The 21,839-nt window shown below is 43.8% G+C and overlaps 1 protein-coding gene across 2 annotated transcripts in view; it reads left to right on the top strand.

The window, feature by feature from the left end:
* EPS8L2 (EPS8 signaling adaptor L2) overlaps window positions 1–21,839 on the top strand; it is a 211,625-nt gene that overhangs the window by 115,692 nt on the left and 74,094 nt on the right. For both annotated transcript variants that reach the window (XM_073554386.1, XM_073554388.1), the window contains exons 2-3: window positions 12,440–12,494; window positions 18,581–18,618. In XM_073554386.1, the coding sequence (XP_073410487.1) occupies window positions 12,451–12,494; window positions 18,581–18,618 (82 nt within the window). In that variant the 5' untranslated portion in view covers window positions 12,440–12,450. The remainder of the gene's footprint in view (window positions 1–12,439; window positions 12,495–18,580; window positions 18,619–21,839) is intronic.

Below are 21,839 nucleotides of genomic sequence, written 5' to 3'. Positions count from 1 at the left end.
ATTGTTCCTTTCTATGAAAGTTTGCCTATGTAATTAGTTTCACTATGAACTTCTCTGGTAATTGTGCAGAATAAGAAGGTTTAGTTTGGTCTCTAGTTCCTTGTCTTATATAGTGTTGGATTTCAGTTATTAGCAGATGGAAGGGTAAGGGAGTGGGACCAAACATGTGGGTGAATCAATTCAAAGCAAGTAAGACTGACAAAAATTATTCCTGAGAATTTCCTCCTTGTTATTTTTGTGTAATATCGGGTTTCTTGCTTTACTGTTTTGAATGCATTTAGCTTATAATCTTTTAATGCAGAGTTGCACAATCATTTTGTGACTTTTGGCATTTTCACGCTAGTTTTAACAAGTTTCTCCAAAATATGCGGACCTGTGTTGAGGCAGGGCGTTCCCAATTTATGAAATTAGGGGCATTTCTTGCACCAGAAATGCTACTCTAGTCCCCATTACTGGTGAGGTGCACGCCACTAATACGATGCACTGAAATCATTAAGTGGCGTATGCCTCCTAATAAATTTGGTATGTCTTATTCCTGAATGCATCTCATTAAGACTGATATATGCAACTCCATTCTTAACCCCTTCGTGACATATTGGGCTTCATGTTAGTGGTAAATTTAGGTCGATAATTTTTGCGTTTATTTGTGAAAAAAAATCAGAAATTTGGCAAAAATTTTGAAAATTTCACAATTTTCAAATTTTGAATTTTTATTTTGTAAATCCAGAGTTATGTGACACAAAGTAGTTAATAAATAACATTTCCCACATGTCTACTTTACATCAGCACAATTTTGGAAACAAATTTTTTTTTGTTAGGAAGTTATAAGGGTTAAAAGTTGACCAGTGATTTCTCATTTTTGCAACAAAATTTACAAAACCATTTTTTTTAGGGACCACCTGACATTTGAAGTCACTTTGAGGGGTTTATATGGCAGAAAATACCCAAAAGTGACACCATTCTAAAAACTGCACCCCTCAAGCTACTCAAAACTACATTCTAGAAGATTATTAACCCTTCAGGTGCTTCACAGGAACTAAAGCAACGTGAAAGGGAAAATGGACATTTTAATTTTTCCAACAAAAATTTTCTTTTAGCATCAATTTTTTCATTTTCGTATGGGCAACAGGATAAAATGGATCCTAAAATTTGTTGGCCAATTTCTCATGAGTACATCGATACCTCATATATGGTCATAAACCACTGTTTGGGCACACGGCAGGTCCCGGAAGGGAAGGAGCGCCATTTGACTTTTTGAATGGAGAATTAGCTCCAATCGTTATCGGACACCATGTCACGTTTGTAGAGCCCCTGATGTGCCTAAACAGTGAAAAACCCCTACAAGTGACACCATTTTGGAAACTAGACCCCTTAAGGAAATTATCTAGATGTGTGGTGAGCACCTTGAACCCCCATGTGCTTCACAGAAGTTTATAATTCAAAGCTGTGAAAATAAAAAAAATCATTTTTTCCTCAAAAAATGATTTTTTAGCTCACAATTTTTTATTTTCACAAGGGTAACAGGAGAAATTGGACCCCAAAAGTTGTTGTCCAGTTTGTTCCGAGTACGCTGGTACCCCATATGTGGGGGGGGAACCATTGTTTGGGCACACCTCAGGGCTCGGAATGGAAGTAGTGACGTTTTGAAATGCAGACTTGATGGAATGGTCTGCGGGCATCGCTACGTTTGCAGAGCCCCTGATGTGCCTAAACAGTGGAAACTCCCCACAAGTGACCCCATTTTGGAAACTAGACCTTCCAAGGAACTTATCTAGATGTCTGGTGAGCACTTTGAACCCCCAAGTGCTTCACAGAAGTTTATAACGCAGAGACGTGAAATTAAAAAAATCATTATTTTTCTACAAAAATAATTTTTTAGCCCCCAATTGTTTATTTTCCCAAGGGTAACAGGAGAAATTAGACCCCCAAAGATGTGCAATTTTTCCTGAGTACGCTGATACCCCATATGTTGGGGTAAACCACTGTTTGGGCACATCTCGGGGCTTGGAAGAGAGGGAGCACCGTTTGACTTTTTGAACGCAAAATTGGCTGGAATCAATGGTGGCACCATGTCGCGTTTGGAGACCCCCGTGATGTGCCTAAACAGTGGAAACCCCTCAATTCTAACTCCAACCCTAACCCCAACACATCCCTAACCATAATCCCAACCATAACCCTAACCACAAGCCTACCCTAATCCCAACCCTAACCCCAACACACCCCTAATTCCAACCCTAACCCTAATTCCAACCCTAATTCTAACCCTAATTCCAACCCTAACCATAATTCCACCCTAACCCTAATTGCAACCCTAACCCTAATTCCAACCCTAACCCTAATTCCAACCCTAACCCTAATTCATTTTCCAAGATGGTGGCGCCCATGATCCGGGACCTCAGGACACCGGGAGCGACAGTGGCACTCGGAAGGTACCGGGGGGGTGAGGGGGGGATCGGAGGGAAGGCTGGGGAGCAGATGATGACAGAGGCGGCAGATCATCGCTGTCATTCAGTGGCGGGGGGCAGATCGGCCTCGTTAGCCGGTGTGGGGGGGTTGGATCGGTGTCTACAGCCATGTCCGATGCTACTGCAGCATCGGCCATGGCTGGTTTGTAATATTTCATCAACTTTCATTGATGAAATATTACTATCGCTCTGATTGGCTGTTTCACTTTTAACAGCCAATCGGAGCGATCGTAGCCACGTGGGGAGAAGCCACGCCCCCTGTGGTGAAGTGCAAAGCCACCTGTATCTGCGGGTCAGGTGACCTCTCATTGACCCCGGTCACCCGACCCGCAGGGGGACTTTAAAGTCATGATACAGCATATTCATCATGGGTTGGATTGGCACCGACTTTCATGACGCATACACTGTGTCACAGGTCGGGAAGGGGTTAATGAATCTGAGACATAATTTCTCTTGAGAAATGTTCTCGGATGAGGAGAGAATGAAAAAACAAATTCTCCATCTTCTCCATTCTGTCAGTCTGTGAAAATCGGACTGCACTCAGATGTCATCGGAGTGCAGGTTGATGTTTTCATAGACTAAGACTCATTGACTTGCATGGCTGAGTGCGATATGAATATCGGATTAAACTTTTGCAGGCTGCATTTTTTTGAATTGTACCAAATAAGTCTAAGGCTGGAGTCACACTAACCTGCGCAAAATACGCTCCGTATTTTACATGCGTAATACGGATCAATGACCACTAAATAGTGGTCCGTAGGTCATCCGTAAGCAAGGTGAGGTCGCGTATTTTGCGCATGTGTGTCTCCGTATGCAATCCGTATGCAATCCGTATGGCGAGATTTTCTCGCAGCCTTGCAAAATGGACATTTAACGGTTTTGAGGCCTGCAAAAAATTTAAATCATTAGCCTGCACCCTATTTAGACACTCAGAAACAGGTGGCTGCCTACATTCTGTACATTTCTCACCTTGCTTTCACGAGGTGTGTTGGTGTTCTTTGTGCAGCATGTCAGAGGGTCTGACATTCAATACAACCGAGCAGGTTCTCTTTACCTGGCTTTTGTCACGGCGCTTTGGCCAACCATATCCTGTGATAGTGGATCCGCGGAGGAGGAGACGCATGTGGGTACATCCACTTTTGAGGCAACGACTCACAAGAGGGCATTTTCACCGCCTCTATTCGTCTCTGCGGGAGCATCCGGACAAATTTTACCAGTACTGTCGAATGAGCATTTCCACATTTGATTGCCTCTTGGAGACAGTGCGCCCTGGGATCACATTTCAGGACACTAGGATGCGCCAAGCCATATCTGCAGAGGAGCGACTTCTACTCACAATACGGTATGTACTCCATAACCACATTCTTTATGTTCATAATGTGTGTGTTAATTTATGTTTTTTGGCCTAATTGGACAATGTTTAATACCCTCATCTTACTCAAAATATGTTTCACCTGACACAGCACAATGTTAGATCTAATATGTCCTGCATATCACTTAGTCATTGTGCCACCAAATATGTGTGTGTTGTTCTCTCTCATTTCCTACCAAGTTTGGTCGGCATGTAACTGATTTTTTTTTACTTTAGCCATTCTAACCTGGACTATTTCTGTTGTTCTTCAGCTTCCTGTCCACTGGCCTGTCTTATGCCGCCCTCCACCATGAGTTTCTCATTGGAAAGTCCACCATTTCAGGCATAGTGAGGTCTACATGTGCACAAATCTGGACAAGACTCCATCAGGTGTTCCTACCCGAGCCCAGGATGGAAGACTGGTTAAGGATTTCAAGGGACTTTGAGGAGGACTGCCAGTTTCCAAATTGTATTGGGGCCCTGGATGGCAAACATATCAGGGTGCGCAAGCCGCCGAACTCAGGGTCCCAATTCTTCAATTATAAACAATACTTTTCTGTTGTATTGTTGGCTCTGGTAGACCCTCAATACAAGTTTATAATTGTTGACATTGGGGCCTATGGAAGGACGGGAGACTCTAGAGTCTTCAATACTTCCATAATGGGTCGGCGGCTACGCACCAACCAGTTGGATCTACCACCACCACGCCAGCTACCAGGCTCCCCCGAACAATCAGTCCCTTATGTCCTTGTGGCAGATGAGGCCTTTCAGTTATCACGTAATGTCATGAGGCCATATCCCCGGCGCAACCTTGACCACAGGCGCAGAATTTTTAACTTGCGCCTATCACGTGCTAGGCGACTGGAGGAGTGTTCCTTTGGGATTCTTTGTGCCAAATGGCGGGTACTCCAGTCTGCCATTCAGTTGAGTGAGCAAAATGTGAATGAAGTTGTGAAAGCCTGTGTTGTTCTGCATAACTTCACCAGGATACATGATTGCTCCTCCTCTGATGGTGTTGTGCGTAGGCCGGACAATGTGCGCAGGGTGAGACCACCTATCATCCCTCAACGTAGACCGCTCTCTGGCCTCAAAGTGCGTGATATATTCACTAATTACTTTATCTCACCTGAGGGGGCTACTTCTTGGCAAGAGAATGCTGTGTCTATGTTCTAATTTTTTTTTGGTCAAAGTGTGTCTAAATATATATTACTCAAGCCTTTTTATGATTCTATGAGTGTTTCTTTGCATTGGTTGGTGTCTGTTAGTATGTTGTGAGGGATAGTGAGAAATCACACAGAGACGTTAACTAGAGTAGACAAATTTTTAGTTTTGCCTTTTTTTTTGGGTTTTGCTTAAAGGCAAACATAATTTTGCCATAACACAAATTTGGCAATGGCCAAAATGACCCTTTGGGCCTTCGTTAACTTGATGTAACATTAACATAACAGAAAAAAACTGCAACAAACATTATGCAATAACAACATTGCTGCATGCCTACATTAACCTGGATTAGGCAACAAAGGGTGAGCTCCATCACCAAAATAAAGTCAATAAGATAACACTCACATTTCCTCATAATGTTTTCCAAACATAGAAAGATTCCACCATGACAGGCAAGGCTACCTCACATCTTTCACACAGATATTACCTGTCTGTAGAACAGACAATATTTAAGCATGCTATACTGGAAAGGATGAAAATACAAAACTCACTTGTTAAGACATAGAGAATGCTGGTCGCCTCAAATTGGTTTACTAGAGAATGCTAATAACAAAGTTGACTACTTAACTAAAGGCAAGCACGCCTTTCCTATGCATTAACAAGTGATTAGTGTATTTTCATCCTTTCAGGTAACAGTATAGCGCATTTAAATATTCTCTTTTATACACACATGTAATATCTGTGTGAAAGGCGTGAGGTAGCATTGCCTGTCATGATGGATTGTTTCATATGTTTGGAAAACATTGTTTACAAATGTGAGTGTTAAATTATGTTCTAAATGTTGGTGAAGGAGAACACCTGTTTTTTTGTCTAGATTAGAAGCACCAGTTACATGTCACTGGACATCTCCAAAGTTTTGATTCATAAATCCTCATATGTAGGGGAAGGGGAACGGGGAGGAACAGCCTGTGGGTGCTGCTGGACATTGTGGCCAACATCGCCCTGTGTGGGGCCATACTGTTGCCCATGATGCTGTTGTTGTCCAGCCTCCTGGGCCTGTTGGTGATACTGGCCAGAGTAATAATGATGATGGTGAGGGGCTTCTTGTTGGCTATGGTAGGCCCGTGGCTCATACCCACCAAGATAGCCAGATCGTCCCCAACCAGGTTGGGACCAGCCTCCAACACTGGGTGGGTACAAGTGGCCATATTGGTGGGGTTGGCTTGATGAAGACATTTGGGGCTGCGGAATAGATGGATGGGTAGGGGGAGGAAGGGGTTGAGGTGTTGGCCCACGTATTAGGGGCTGTTCAGACCCTGCTTGAGCAAGCATCTGTGTGGATGGTCTCATGCGCATTAAATTTCTTGGTGACAGCTGCCACCTCTCCAGAAATTCAAACACCTCATATGGGGTATTGGGGGGGTGCTTGCATCAAGCAGGATCTGAATACACCCCCTAATACGGAGCCTGACCTCACGGGTAAGGGCACGGAGATAAAGGGTGAGGCTACGTGCATAGGCCTCCTCACCATCATTTGTAGTGACTCTGGACAAGTAATTCAGCACCCCAGTGTCCACATTGGTCCTGCTCTCTTGAATGGCGACCTGGCGCCTTCTTCTTATTCGCCGTGTTGCTAGAGCAGCCTGTGGGGAGGGCCTGATCTGGGCAGTTGGGCTGCTGCTCAAGTTGCCCATCTCTTCCAGGATGGGTGAGGTTGCAGCTGCAGACCGTCCTGGTGGTGTGTTGTGTCGGGCAGCCATTGTGTGCTCTTGTGATGCCTCCTCTTCAGACATCCTTCTTGTAGGGGGAGAAGATGGGCCAGCCACCTCATCCCCTACAGGATCAATAACGGGCTCTGCCTCTGAGGCCGTTCCTCGATCCGTAAGGTTGGATTGAGTTCTGTTATGAAATAGAACAGAGGCAAAAATACATCAATATTTTTGTCCCTGTAAAGTATTTGTGTAATGTTTTTGTGTCATGTGGTGTGAGGTATGTACTTACGGTCTCAGAGCCAGAATTGGGGCGAGGAAGTTTAGCCGGTCATAGTATATATATTTTCTTTTCACATGTCCAGCATCCCCACTCCTGGACCGCTGCTGGCGTTCCCGGTGGTACTGGTCCCGGATGCTTCTCCACCGTTTCATCACATCTTCCACTGCAATGTGACAGGAAAGATTGTCAAAATCACATATTTGAGAGGTCACATTTTCAAACAGTAGTCTAGGCATTGGGCCTTATGGGGTGTGCGTTCTACCCATGGTGGCATATGTAATTGGGCCGATACCCAGGGTCTCATTAGCTCCCCTGAAACTAATTTTTGTGGCTAGGAGGATGAGGAGCTTGTGGCCTAAACCCCTAAATATGGCTGTGTGAAGCCACGTGTCACATCCTATTGTAACGGCCTCATGAGGCTAAAATTACATGCCCAGGAAGGGGGGGGGGCTGATTGTAGAGTCATTTTATAGCGCGCGCTAACGTTAATTACATTTTTATGGGTGCACTTACGAATTTTCTGCTGCTCATCACGTGGTCTGTCACTGAAGTCATGGTACATCTGGCGACAGATGCGCCTCCATGACGCCTCCTTTCTTGTGCGGTTCGCATAGTTTGCGTCGCGTGGGTCCCATATTTCTGGACGCTCCTGCACCAGCACAATTAGCATCTCCACATTTATGTAAGTGGACGCCATGCTGCTGCTGTACTCCGTGGAGGCTGACTTCCTGGATGTCTGGAGCGCTTTTTGAGCTCATTTGCATGTCTACGCTTCCTGATGATGGATTGGCCCATTTCCTGGTCACCAGCCAAAAGACCTGCGTATTGCTCGCAGGTCACACGTTTGTTCAGTGTGTAATCCGTATTTTTTGCGCACCCATAGACTTGCATTGGCGTGCTACGGGCGTAGTACGCTGACAATCGCAGCATGCTGCGAGTGGCACGGAGCGGAGGATACGGAGGAGAAATATACGCCTGGTGCGAGGGACCCCATAGAGAATCATTGGTCCGTGTCTAATGCGTGCTTTTTGCGCCTCTCACGCACCCGTATTCCTCGCCAGTGTGACTCCGGCCTTAGACTAACACTGGTCCGGGAGTGATCCGATGTATTGTTGGATCATGCTAGGACAGAAAATACGGTCATGTGCATGAGCCCTTAATTGTAAATGAATTCAGGGTCGGACTAACAATTTGCAACATTAGAAAACATTCACGTGTCTTTGTACAACTTGTTGCAGATTTCATTACATAATCAGTACAACATTTCCTCCACTGCAGTGTGAATTCAACACTAAAAATCTGGGGAAAGAAGTGATTTGCAGCGGATTAAAAGTCTGTGCTACATCTCCTTCAAAAATCGCCATCTCCTTCTTTAGCACTATTTTTGTTAGATATACATTCTTTTCCATCCAATGGCAGAGAAATTGCCTCACATATTCTTCTAGCTACAAAGGTAGTGATTACAAGATACTGGAAGTCCCCAGGAATTACTGCCAACGAAAAGATAATACTATTCGATAAATAAAACTTGTGATAGCACACAAAAATAATAAGTTACAAGTTTTCAATGCTTAATTGGAAGGGTTGGTTGAATCATCCAGAAAATATTGTTCTAATTTCATAGTAGTCATTAATGAATGTAATCCTCGAAATTTGTTGAAAACAGCCCTGTATGGTATGTTGTATTTTGTTTTCTGTAGGTCTAATACCTATAAGACAAAAAATAAATAAAAAAACTGGAGTCTGAACTGAGAAAGTAAATTAATGGGTATGCACAATGTAAGTGCATATTAACACATGACCATTAACCAGAGAAAACAAAAAGCAAAAAACACAAATATCCTGAAATAAAAAGTAAACAATAAACTGCAAATAATGCATAAAAGTAATAATAATAAGGGTATTTAGTAAACATAATTTTGATCAAAATTATGTTTACTAAATACCCTTATTATTATTAGTTTTATGCATTATTTGCAGTTTATTGTTTACTTTTTATTTCAGGATATTTGTGTTTTTTGCTTTTTGTTTTCTCAGGTCTAATACCTATGTAGACTTCAATGTTTGTCAGTCTAAAGTATTGTATACACACTGATTGTTGTTATTTTCTTTAAAGCAAATAAAAATATATTGTTTAAAAAAAAAAGTCTGTGCTATATTCCCAATTTAAGTTAGAAAACAAATTGACATTCTTTTTGAAACAACCTTTAGTTTTTGTCCCCTGTGCGCGAGTCTCGCACCTCAATACCCGACACTGCTATTGCTTTCATTGTTATCAAATGGATCTGTCATGTCATAACCTCCTCCAGTTTTTCTGATGGTATGTAAGGAACGTGATCAGTGCCCAAAGGTGAGAACCAGGAATGTTTATGGTTGTAGTAGGAGGGTGCCATTCACACAAACCTCAGCAGATGATGGTTGGTAACAAGGTTAACCTAGTGGCACTAACTCACCTTCTCCCGGTCCACTGTCTATCCTCTCTGACCAGGCACTACTAAATGGGTAGTCTCGGCAGTAGGGCCGGACTGGCCATCTGGCAATTCTGGCAAATGTCAGAAGGGCCTGTCTGGTCGGGGGCCATCTTGTTTGCTACATTGTTAACAGAATTGTTGTTTTCAAGACACAACATTGCGCCAGGCTGGGTAATCATTAGTGCAGCAGATGATGGAAGTTAGGCCTCACTTGCAAGTTTGATGCGAGAAACTCGCATCAATATCCTGCACTGATGCCGGTACTCGGGACCGGAGTGTGTGGCTGCACAGAAATACACGCCGAAGTTTCTCGCATCACACTCGTAAGTGTGACCCCGGCCTTAGGAGGAGGGTCTGTGTGCTCCCGTCTAGCTGCCACTGAATAATGACCTGGACACTGGACACTGGATCGGGCTCCTGCAAATGTATATACTCATTTTAGTTTTTGCCTGTAGCGCCACATGGGGATGTGGAAGGCATCGTACCCTGCCAGGCAACATAAAAAAATCACACAAACAAAAGTCACAGTTTAATAGTAAGACTTACCCTTTTTATAAACATTAAATTATAAACATAAAATATAAAGAATATTTTTTTTATAGAAACATATGTCACTGGGAAAAAAATGGTGACCAGTTTGTTCTCGATGAGGAAATCAAAGCTTTTTATTATATAAGACCTAATTATTTTCTAGTTAAAATCCTGTACACAAATGTATTTATTTCTCCAGTCTGTGCATTAACATCACCAAGGACCTGGATCATGGCTCGTATGGACCTAAAATAGTTGCTTCCACTGTGAACATGACAGTAAATTCACTGGAGCCTCTGTAAAACTGTGTCTTCGTTCCTTACCTGCCTGCACTATAAAGGATATTTTATGATGTTTGCTGAATGTTGAGCTTTGGATGTGATCATATTGACCATATGCCTGCAGGTAAAGAGGCTTCGTAAATAGGGTTTCTACCTAAACATTGATAAACAGAAAATACCGCCTGATACAGCGCCGTCCATTGATTCACGCTAAGCTATAATCCGTGCATCCTATTACTTTCAGGCATTCAAAAAGATTGGCTGGGTAATAAAGACTATCATTTTTATTGGATTTTGCTGCTCTATTTATGGTAGCTATTATTACAGTGGATGTACGTAATGATGGCCAAGTTGTCAATACACACCTCGTACACACCTCCGTTTTAATCGGACGAGTGCTATCTGTGGTTTTGATGAACAGCACGCATATCCTTGTTAGGCTAGGTTCACATTGTGTTAGGGGCATCCGTTAACGGATTCGTTAAACGGATGCACTATCGCTGATGTCATTTTTGCCATCTTTTGTGCCACCAACGCTAACGTATGTGCTAATGCATGGTAGCATACAGGTCAATGCACAGCGAATGCATGCGTTAGGATGCGTTACTATGATGGCGGCCAATGGGTTCATTAACGCATCTGTTACATAGCCTTAGGCTGGAGTCACACACAACCATTAAAAAATCGGTCCCATTTTAACGGTACGAAATCGCACAAAGAATTCTTGGCCAGATATCCGTCTGTCATCCCATTTTCCGGCAAGGAACCAATTTTAATCGCATCTAAGCATCAAATTGACATCCAATGCCAATGCCTGATGCCCTATCCTGTAGACCTGGAGAAGTTGTGCGATTTAATCGCAAGTCACACGTTTGGTGCGTTTTCCATGCATTTTTTTATCGCATCCATAGACTTGCATTGGGGAATCCGATCCAAAAATCGGTGACAATCGCAGCATGCTGCGATTGTCTCGGTCCGAGGATCGGATGCGATAAAAAATCGCATGATGTGAGCTGCCCCATAGAATAACATGGGTTCGAATGCAATGCGATTTTTTATCGCATTGCATTCGACCGTTTTAATCGCCAGTGTGACCCCGGCCTTAGTGCCGCTATGTAACGGACGCGTTAAACGCATGGCCATAACACGATGTGAACCCAGCCTTATTGTATGGGGCTGTGCACAAGTCCATTCTTAAAAATGCTCTATTTGCCTCCAAGAATCGGATGGCACTCGCCCATTCAAGTCTATGGATCCGTGAAAAAAATCAGATAGCGCTCGGATGACATCCAAGTGCAGTCTGATTTTCATGCACTAACAGAATGGAGGAGGTGGAGAAACTATTTTTTTCTCTCCAGCTCAGAGAAAATTGGATAAACCTCAGATCAGAATCTGAGTAGGGTAATCAGACAGATGGAGTGGAGAGAAAACGGTCGTGTGCTCCTAGCCTTACCGTGATTCAGCTCCACGAGATTCAAGTCACCCCTGGGCAACATTAGCAAAGTATTTGTATTTTTTCCTTATGTTCACCAGTGGTATAACGTGATGCTCAGTTGTCCCCCTACCCACCCACAGAAGACGGTCCCTCTGCAAGAACAATATACGGGCCTTTTGCTGTCCAATATCCCATAATAATCCATCAATTTCACCAGCTTTGGAGGTGGTAGTGGCCCCCTTACCTCTTGGGACCCTTGTGCGTCGGCTGGACAGAATGCACGAATGATATGCTACCTTTAAAAATATACCAGCAAGTCATATTGATTTATCTACAGATGCATGAGCCTAAAATAAGAGATTGGACTGTGAGGAAGGCAGGAATTACATTTTCCGTACATAGTTGCAGACTTGTGCACACTGTATGTAAGTGAGTGATATTTCCATCTGGGTATTTAAAATATTCCTAAAGTAGATCTCCAGTTACTACTGTATACACTAAAAATTCAATGTCTTACCTGATTGTCCAAGAATGTGACTTCCATGGTCCCAACGATGGCGCCACAGTGCTAAGCCTAATATGAAGAGGAACAGAAGCAATATATTTTAGGGGGTGTAGTTGGGAAATAAGTGATTTCCAAAATCACTGTAATAAAAAAAAAACATACCCTATAACCATATAAAAAACAATTACATTTAAATGTGACGTCCAACAGCATCAGAGACTTAACATGGCTTCTTCTTTTCTTGCAGCTGATGCAGCGATGAGTCAATCAGGATCTACTGGGAGCAAACATGGATCCTCCAAGTAAGACCAACAATTGCTGTATTCTCATTACTTATTTTATAGATTTATTTATAGATACTTATGGCTGGAAACACGGGACACTAAAATAATGAAGGCAGTCAGAACTTCTTGGAATGTGACTGTTCGTACTTGTTAATTGTCATGGAAACGTCGTGGATAAATCTAATGTTGGTGTCACTGGATATTAGACAATAATCTAATATATAAAGCTCCAAGTGTGTATGTATGTATGTGTGTGTGTGTGTGTATGTCCGGGATAGGCATCCGCACCTTCGCAACTACAGCCACAAAATTTGGCACAGTCGCACGTCTGGACCCCGAGAGCATCCTAGGCTATGTTGTGAGGCGAAATTTCAACCCTGCGCGTTCCAATTCACCAAACAATTTTGCCCCTATCTACATAATGGGGAAAAAGTGTGTGCGCGTCAAGCCCCACCCCTCATTATGATGTCATAATGCCCCTATTTGCATACTGGGGAAGCAGTGTGTGCGTATCAAGCCCCGCCCCTCATTATGATGTCACAATGGTTGCCATGGCGACGCTGATGTCATCATAGGTTGCAAGCCCTGCCGCCGCTCATTATGATGTCATAACGGTTGACTATGGGATGGAGGATATGTATGACGGGTATATGGGCACGGGACTATGAGACGGCGGATATGTATGATGGGTATATGGGCATGGGACTATGGGATGGAGGATATGTATGATGGGTATATGGGCACGGGACTATGGGATGGAGGATATGTATGATGGGTATATGGGCACGGGACTATGGGATGGAGGATATGTATGATGGGTATATGGGCATGGGACTATGAGATGAAGGATGTGTGATGGGTATATGGGCACTCGACTATGGGATGGCGAATATGTATGATGGGTATATGGGCACTTGACTATGGGATGGAGAATATGTATGATGGGTATATGGGCATGGGACTATGGGATGGAGAATATGTATGATGGGTATATGGGCATGGGACTATGGGATGGAGGATGTGTGATGGGTATATGGGCACTGGACTATGGGATGGCGAATATGTATGATGGGTATATGGGCACTTGACTATGGGATGGAGAATATGTATGATGGGTATATGGGCATGGGACTATGGGATGGAGAATATGTATGATGGGTATATGGGCATGGGACTATGGGATGGAGGATGTGTGATGGGTATATGGGCACTCGACTATGGGATGGCGAATATGTATGATGGGTATATGGGCACTTGACTATGGGATGGAGAATATGTATGATGGGTATATGGGCATGGGACTATGGGATGGAGAATATGTATGATGGGTATATGGGCATGGGACTATGGGATGGAGGATGTGTGATGGGTATATGGGCACTCGACTATGGGATGGAGGATATGTATGATGGGTATATGGGCATGGGACTATGGGATGGAGGATGTGTGATGGGTATATGGGCACTCGACTATGGGATGGAGGATATGTATGATGGGTATATGGGCATGGGACTATGGGATGGAGAATATGTATGATGGGTATATGGGCATGGGACTATGGGATGGAGAATATGTATGATGGGTATATGGGCATGGGACTATGAGATGAAGGATGTGTGATGGGTATATGGGCACTCGACTATGGGATGGCGAATATGTATGATGGGTATATGGGCATGGGACTATGGGATGGAGGATATGTATGATGGGTATATGGGCATGGGACTATGGGATGGAGGATATGTATGATGGGTATATGGGCACGGGACTATGGGATGGAGGATATGTATGATGGGTATATGGGCATGGGACTATGGGATGGAGGATATGTATGATGGGTATATGGGCATGGGACTATGAGATGAAGGATGTGTGATGGGTATATGGGCACTCGACTATGGGATGGCGAATATGTATGATGGGTATATGGGCACTTGACTATGGGATGGAGAATATGTATGATGGGTATATGGGCATGGGACTATGGGATGGAGAATATGTATGATGGGTATATGGGCATGGGACTATGGGATGGAGGATGTGTGATGGGTATATGGGCACTCGACTATGGGATGGCGAATATGTATGATGGGTATATGGGCACTTGACTATGGGATGGAGAATATGTATGATGGGTATATGGGCATGGGACTATGGGATGGAGAATATGTATGATGGGTATATGGGCATGGGACTATGGGATGGAGGATGTGTGATGGGTATATGGGCACTCGACTATGGGATGGAGGATATGTATGATGGGTATATGGGCATGGGACTATGGGATGGAGGATGTGTGATGGGTATATGGGCACTCGACTATGGGATGGAGGATATGTATGATGGGTATATGGGCATGGGACTATGGGATGGAGAATATGTATGATGGGTATATGGGCATGGGACTATGGGATGGAGAATATGTATGATGGGTATATGGGCATGGGACTATGAGATGAAGGATGTGTGATGGGTATATGGGCACTCGACTATGGGATGGCGAATATGTATGATGGGTATATGGGCATGGGACTATGGGATGGAGGATATGTATGATGGGTATATGGGCATGGGACTATGGGATGGAGGATATGTATGATGGGTATATGGGCACGGGACTATGAGACGGCGGATATGTATGATGGGTATATGGGCATGGGACTATGGGATGGAGGATATGTATGATGGGTATATGGGCACGGGACTATGGGATGGAGGATATGTATGATGGCTATATGGGCACGGGACTATGGGATGGAGGATATGTATGATGGGTATATGGGCACGGGACTATGGGATGGAGGATATGTATGATGGGTATATGGGCACGGGACTATGGGATGGCGGATATGTATGATGGGTATATGGGCACGGGACTATGGGATGGAGGATATGTATGATGGGTATATGGGCACGGGACTATGGGATGGAGGATATGTATGATGGGTATATGGGCATGGGACTATGGGATGGCGAATATGTATGATGGGTATATGGGCATGGGACTATGGGATGGAGGATATGTATGATGGGTATATGGGCACGGGACTATGAGACGGCGGATATGTATGATGGGTATATGGGCATGGGACTATGGGATGGAGGATATGTATGATGGGTATATGGGCACGGGACTATGGGATGGAGGATATGTATGATGGGTATATGGGCACGGGACTATGGGATGGAGGATATGTATGATGGGTATATGGGCATGGGACTATGAGATGAAGGATGTGTGATGGGTATATGGGCACTCGACTATGGGATGGCGAATATGTATGATGGGTATATGGGCACTTGACTATGGGATGGAGAATATGTATGATGGGTATATGGGCATGGGACTATGGGATGGAGAATATGTATGATGGGTATATGGGCATGGGACTATGGGATGGAGGATGTGTGATGGGTATATGGGCACTCGACTATGGGATGGCGAATATGTATGATGGGTATATGGGCACTTGACTATGGGATGGAGAATATGTATGATGGGTATATGGGCATGGGACTATGGGATGGAGAATATGTATGATGGGTATATGGGCATGGGACTATGGGATGGAGGATGTGTGATGGGTATATGGGCACTCGACTATGGGATGGAGGATATGTATGATGGGTATATGGGCATGGGACTATGGGATGGAGGATGTGTGATGGGTATATGGGCACTCGACTATGGGATGGAGGATATGTATGATGGGTATATGGGCATGGGACTATGGGATGGAGAATATGTATGATGGGTATATGGGCATGGGACTATGGGATGGAGAATATGTATGATGGGTATATGGGCATGGGACTATGAGATGAAGGATGTGTGATGGGTATATGGGCACTCGACTATGGGATGGCGAATATGTATGATGGGTATATGGGCACTTGACTATGGGATGGAGAATATGTATGATGGGTATATGGGCATGGGACTATGGGATGGAGAATATGTATGATGGGTATATGGGCATGGGACTATGGGATGGAGGATGTGTGATGGGTATATGGGCACTCGACTATGGGATGGCGAATATGTATGATGGGTATATGGGCACTTGACTATGGGATGGAGAATATGTATGATGGGTATATGGGCATGGGACTATGGGATGGAGAATATGTATGATGGGTATATGGGCATGGGACTATGGGATGGAGGATGTGTGATGGGTATATGGGCACTCGACTATGGGATGGAGGATATGTATGATGGGTATATGGGCATGGGACTATGGGATGGAGGATGTGTGATGGGTATATGGGCACTCGACTATGGGATGGAGGATATGTATGATGGGTATATGGGCATGGGACTATGGGATGGAGAATATGTATGATGGGTATATGGGCATGGGACTATGGGATGGAGAATATGTATGATGGGTATATGGGCATGGGACTATGAGATGAAGGATGTGTGATGGGTATATGGGCACTCGACTATGGGATGGCGAATATGTATGATGGGTATATGGGCATGGGACTATGGGATGGAGGATATGTATGACGGGTATATGGGCATTGGACTATGGGATGGAGGATATGTATGACGGGTGTATGGGCACGGGACTATGAGACGGCGGATATGTATGATGGGTATATGGGCACGGGACTATGGGATGGAGGATATGTATGATGGGTATATGGGCACGGGACTATGGGATGGAGGATATGTATGATGGGTATATGGGCACGGGACTATGGGATGGAGGATATGTATGGGTATTTGGGCATGGGACTATGAGATGAAGGATGTGTGATGGGTATATGGGCACTCGACTATGGGATGGCAAATATGTATGATGGGTATATGGGCATGGGACTATGGGATGGCGAATATGTATGATGGGTATATGGGCACCAGGACTATGGGATGGAGGATGTGCGATGGGTATATGGGCACTTGACTATGGGATGGAGGATATGTATGATGGGTATATGGGCATGGGACTATGGGATGGAGAATATGTATGATGGGTATATGGGCATGGGACTATGGGATGGAGAATATGTATGATGGGTATATGGGCATGGGACTATGGGATGGAGGATGTGTGATGGGTATATGGGCACTCGACTATGGGATGGAGGATATGTATGATGGGTATATGGGCATGGGACTATGGGATGGAGGATGTGCGATGGGTATATGGGCACTTGACTATGGGATGGAGGATATGTATGATGGGTATATGGGCATGGGACTATGGGATGGAGAATATGTATGATGGGTATATGGGCATGGGACTATGGGATGGAGAATATGTATGATGGGTATATGGGCATGGGACTATGGGATGGAGGATGTGTGATGGGTATATGGGCACTCGACTATGGGATGGAGGATATGTATGATGGGTATATGGGCATGGGACTATGGGATGGAGAATATGTATGATGGGTATATGGGCATGGGACTATGGGATGGAGAATATGTATGATGGGTATATGGGCATGGGACTATGAGATGAAGGATGTGTGATGGGTATATGGGCACTCGACTATGGGATGGCGAATATGTATGATGAGTATATGGGCATGGGACTATGGGATGGAGAATATGTATGATGGGTATATGGGCATGGGACTATGGGATGGAGGATGTGTGATGGGTATATGGGCACGGGACTATGGGATGGTGGATATGTATGATGGGTATATGGGCATGGGACTATGGGATGGAGGATAATTATAATTTGCTATAACTAACCACAGTTAGTTACTATGCCCGGGCAGCGCCGGGCTCTTCAGCTAGTTCCAAATAAATGCTCCATGGCTGCAGCGGATAACCTCCACAGCTATACTGATCAGTACATATAGACCTCATTCTCAGGGAACATTCAAAGCTGGGTCATATTCACAACATGCTGTGGTCATCCAGTCCTAATACCGTCACTGTCTGTTCTCTTCCATTAATTATCATCACATAAAAAAAAAAAATACAAATAATTTATACACATAAACCATAATGATATCTTGCTTATTATTACCATTACTACGACCAGGAGGTACCGTATATCTGTTCTATTATCTGGGAAGGAGAAATTCTAAAATGTGTACATTCTGCTAAAAGTATCATTATTTTTGCTTTTCAGTGGAGGACCAAGCAAAATGAGTGCAAAAGATTTATTTGGTGAGTTCAGAATTGATTTTCTATATGTATAATTACAGTTTTTGGCCGTGTTTTCATCTTGTAATCACTAAATAGCACTGGTATCTACTCCATATAACTTTTCTCACTTTATTCGAAGACTATAGACACCTATGAAATAGAAAAAAATATGTTTACACATATTAGTGGTTAATGTTTATATAAAAAAACACATACTAAGTCTCAGTCTGCAATGTTTATTCCTACATTCATTTTCTGAACCCTTGATATGCAATTTGCAGCATGATCCAGAGTTCAGATTTTTTCATGTTGGAGTTTCCATCCCTGAAATACAGGCTGGATGTGAGATCTGTGTGTATCACGGTGCTGATGTCTTGCTTTCATTTATCATCTCTGTCCACTTACATTTCCCCTTGTCTATAGCCTTTTTTCTCTTCACTTTCTCTTGCCTCCACTACAAATCTGTTTACAAGATCTCCCTGCTGCTATCTCTCACTCAGAGAAGGAATGGGCAGTAGAAAAAATCCTTTTGTAAAAAAAACATACTAAGTTTTAATCTGCAATGTTTATTCCTACAACAATTTAATTTTCTGAACCCTTGATATGTAATTTGCAGTATGATCCAGAGTTCAGATTTTTCTCTTGTGGGAGTTTCCATCCCTGTAATACAGGCTGGATGTGAGATCTGTGTGTATCAGGGTGCTGCTGTCTTGCTTTCATTTCTCAGCACTCTCCACTTACATTTCTCCTTGTCTATAGCCTGTTTTCTCTTCCCTCCAGAGATACTTTCTCCAGTCTCCACTACAAATCTGTTTACAACTCCTCCCTGCTGCGACCTCTAACACCTCGACTCTTGTTGTTGAGAAATCATCTTTTATCACTTTATATAAATGATGTCTTCCAGGATGCGGGGCAGATGGGGCAAGGAGAATTACACTCACTGGCCACTTTATTAGGTACACCATGCTAGTAAGGGGTTGGACCCCCTTTTGCCTTCAGAACTGCCTCAATTCTTCGTGGCAGAGATTCAACAAGGTGCTGGAAGCATTCCTCAGAGATTTTGGACCATATTGACATGATGGCATCACACAGTTGGCGCAGATTTGTCGGCTGCACATCCCTGATGCGAATCTCCCGTTCCACCACATCCCAAAGATGCTCTATTGGATTGAGATCTGGTGACTGAGGAGGCCATTTGAGTACAGTAAACTCATTGTCATGTTCAAGAAACCAATCTGAGATGATTCGAGCTTTATGACATGGCGCATTATCCTGCTGAAAGTAGCCATCAGATGTTGGGTACATTGTGGTCATAAAGGGATGGACATGGTCAGCAACAATACTCAGGTAGGCTGTGGCGTTGCAACGATGCTCAATTGGTACCAAGGGGCCCAAAGAGTGCCCAGAAAAAATTCCCCACACCATGACACCACCACCACCAGCCTGAACCGTTGATACAAGGCAGGATGGATCCATGCTTTCATGTTGTTTACGCCAAATTCTGACCCTACCATCCGAATGTCGCAGCAGAAATCGAGACTCATCAGACCAGGCAACGTTTTTCCAATCTTCTACTGTCCAATTTCGATGAGCTTGTGCAAATTGTAGCCTCAGTTTCCTGTTCTTAGCTGAGAGGAGTGGTACCCGGTGTGGTCTTCTGCTGCTGTAGCCCATCTGCCTCAAAGTTCGACGCACTGTGCGTTCAGAGATGCTCTTCTGCCTACCTTGGTTGTAACGGGTGGCAATTTGAGTCACTGTTGCCTTTCTATCAGCTCGAACCAGTCTGCCCATTCTCCTCTGACCTCTGGCATCAACATGGCATTTCCGGCCACAGAACTGCCGCTCACTGGATTTTTTTTCTTTTTCGGACCATTCTCTGTAAACCCTAGAGATGGTTGTGCGTGAAAATCCCAGTAGATCAGCAGTTTCTGAAATTCTCAGACCAGCCCTTCTGGCACCAACAATCATGCCACGTTCAAAGGCACTCAAATCACCTTTCTTCCCCATACTGATGCTCGGTTTGAACTGCAGGAGATTGTCTTGACCATGTCTACATGCCTAAATGCACTGAGTTGCCGCCATGTGATTGGCTGATTAGAAATTAAGTCTTAACACACAGTTGGACAGGTGTACCTAATAAAGTGGCCAGTGAGTGTAGATGCTGCAGTCAATTTCCTGACCAGAGCTGTATAGTCAGTGTCAGTTTTAGGTGAAGTCAGAATCAGGGTTCGCTCCCACTGGCACATATTCTCTCATACGAGACAAATGTGCCTATTATGCCAATGACACTCGGCTCAAATTCTGTCAGAATTTGAGCTGAGTGGCATCTGAGTTTGATCTGATTGCAGCACAGGTGCAGGGTAGACGGAGAACGTAATTTCTCCATCTTCTCCATTGTCTCTGTGTGCGCACATCGAACTGTACTCGAATGACATCTGAGTGCAGTCCAATATTTCACACGCACCCATAGACTTGCACAGATGCACTCTCAACTTGCTGCGATTGTTTTCTCATGCGCTATAGAAATAAAAATTATTATTATTACTATTATTATTATTATTATTAAGTCTTCAATCACTTTATGTGACTACAGACTTGTGAATCCTCACTTTGTGCTCAATGTGCACTGTGAGGATTCTGTTGGTGCAGGAGTGACTGCAGATTTGTAGTTTAAGGCCGGAGTCACACTGGCGAGGAATACGGGTGCGTGAGAGGCGCAAAAAGCACGCATTAGACACGGACCAATGATTCTCTATGGGGTCCCTCGCACCAGCCGTATATTTCTCCTCCGTATCCTACGCTCCGTGCCACTCGCAGCATGCTGCAATTGTCAGCGTACTACGCCCGTAATACGCCAATGCAAGTCTATGGGTGCGCAAAAAATACGGATTACACACGGACCACACATGTGACCTGCGAGAAATACGCACCCGGTGTCTTTTAGCAAAGCCGGCAATTCAGTGCACGATACAGTAAACTCACACTGACTTTTTTAATAAAGAAATGAAAGAATAGATATAGACACATAGAATACATATATATATATATATATATATATATATATATATATATATATATATATATATATATATATATGTATTCTATGTGTCTATATCTATTCTTTCATTTCTTTATTAAAACTGTCATAGGGCTCCATTATATGTCCATTTTGCAAGCCTGCGAGAAAATCTCACCATACGGATGCTTACATGCGCAAAATACGCGACCACACCTTGATTACG

This window comes from Dendrobates tinctorius, unplaced genomic scaffold (genome assembly GCF_039654945.1).
Source record: "Dendrobates tinctorius isolate UK_male_01 unplaced genomic scaffold, ASM3965494v1 ptg000211l, whole genome shotgun sequence".
Lineage (NCBI taxonomy): Eukaryota > Metazoa > Chordata > Amphibia > Anura > Dendrobatidae > Dendrobates > Dendrobates tinctorius.
This window is presented reverse-complemented; position numbering and strand designations above follow the sequence as displayed.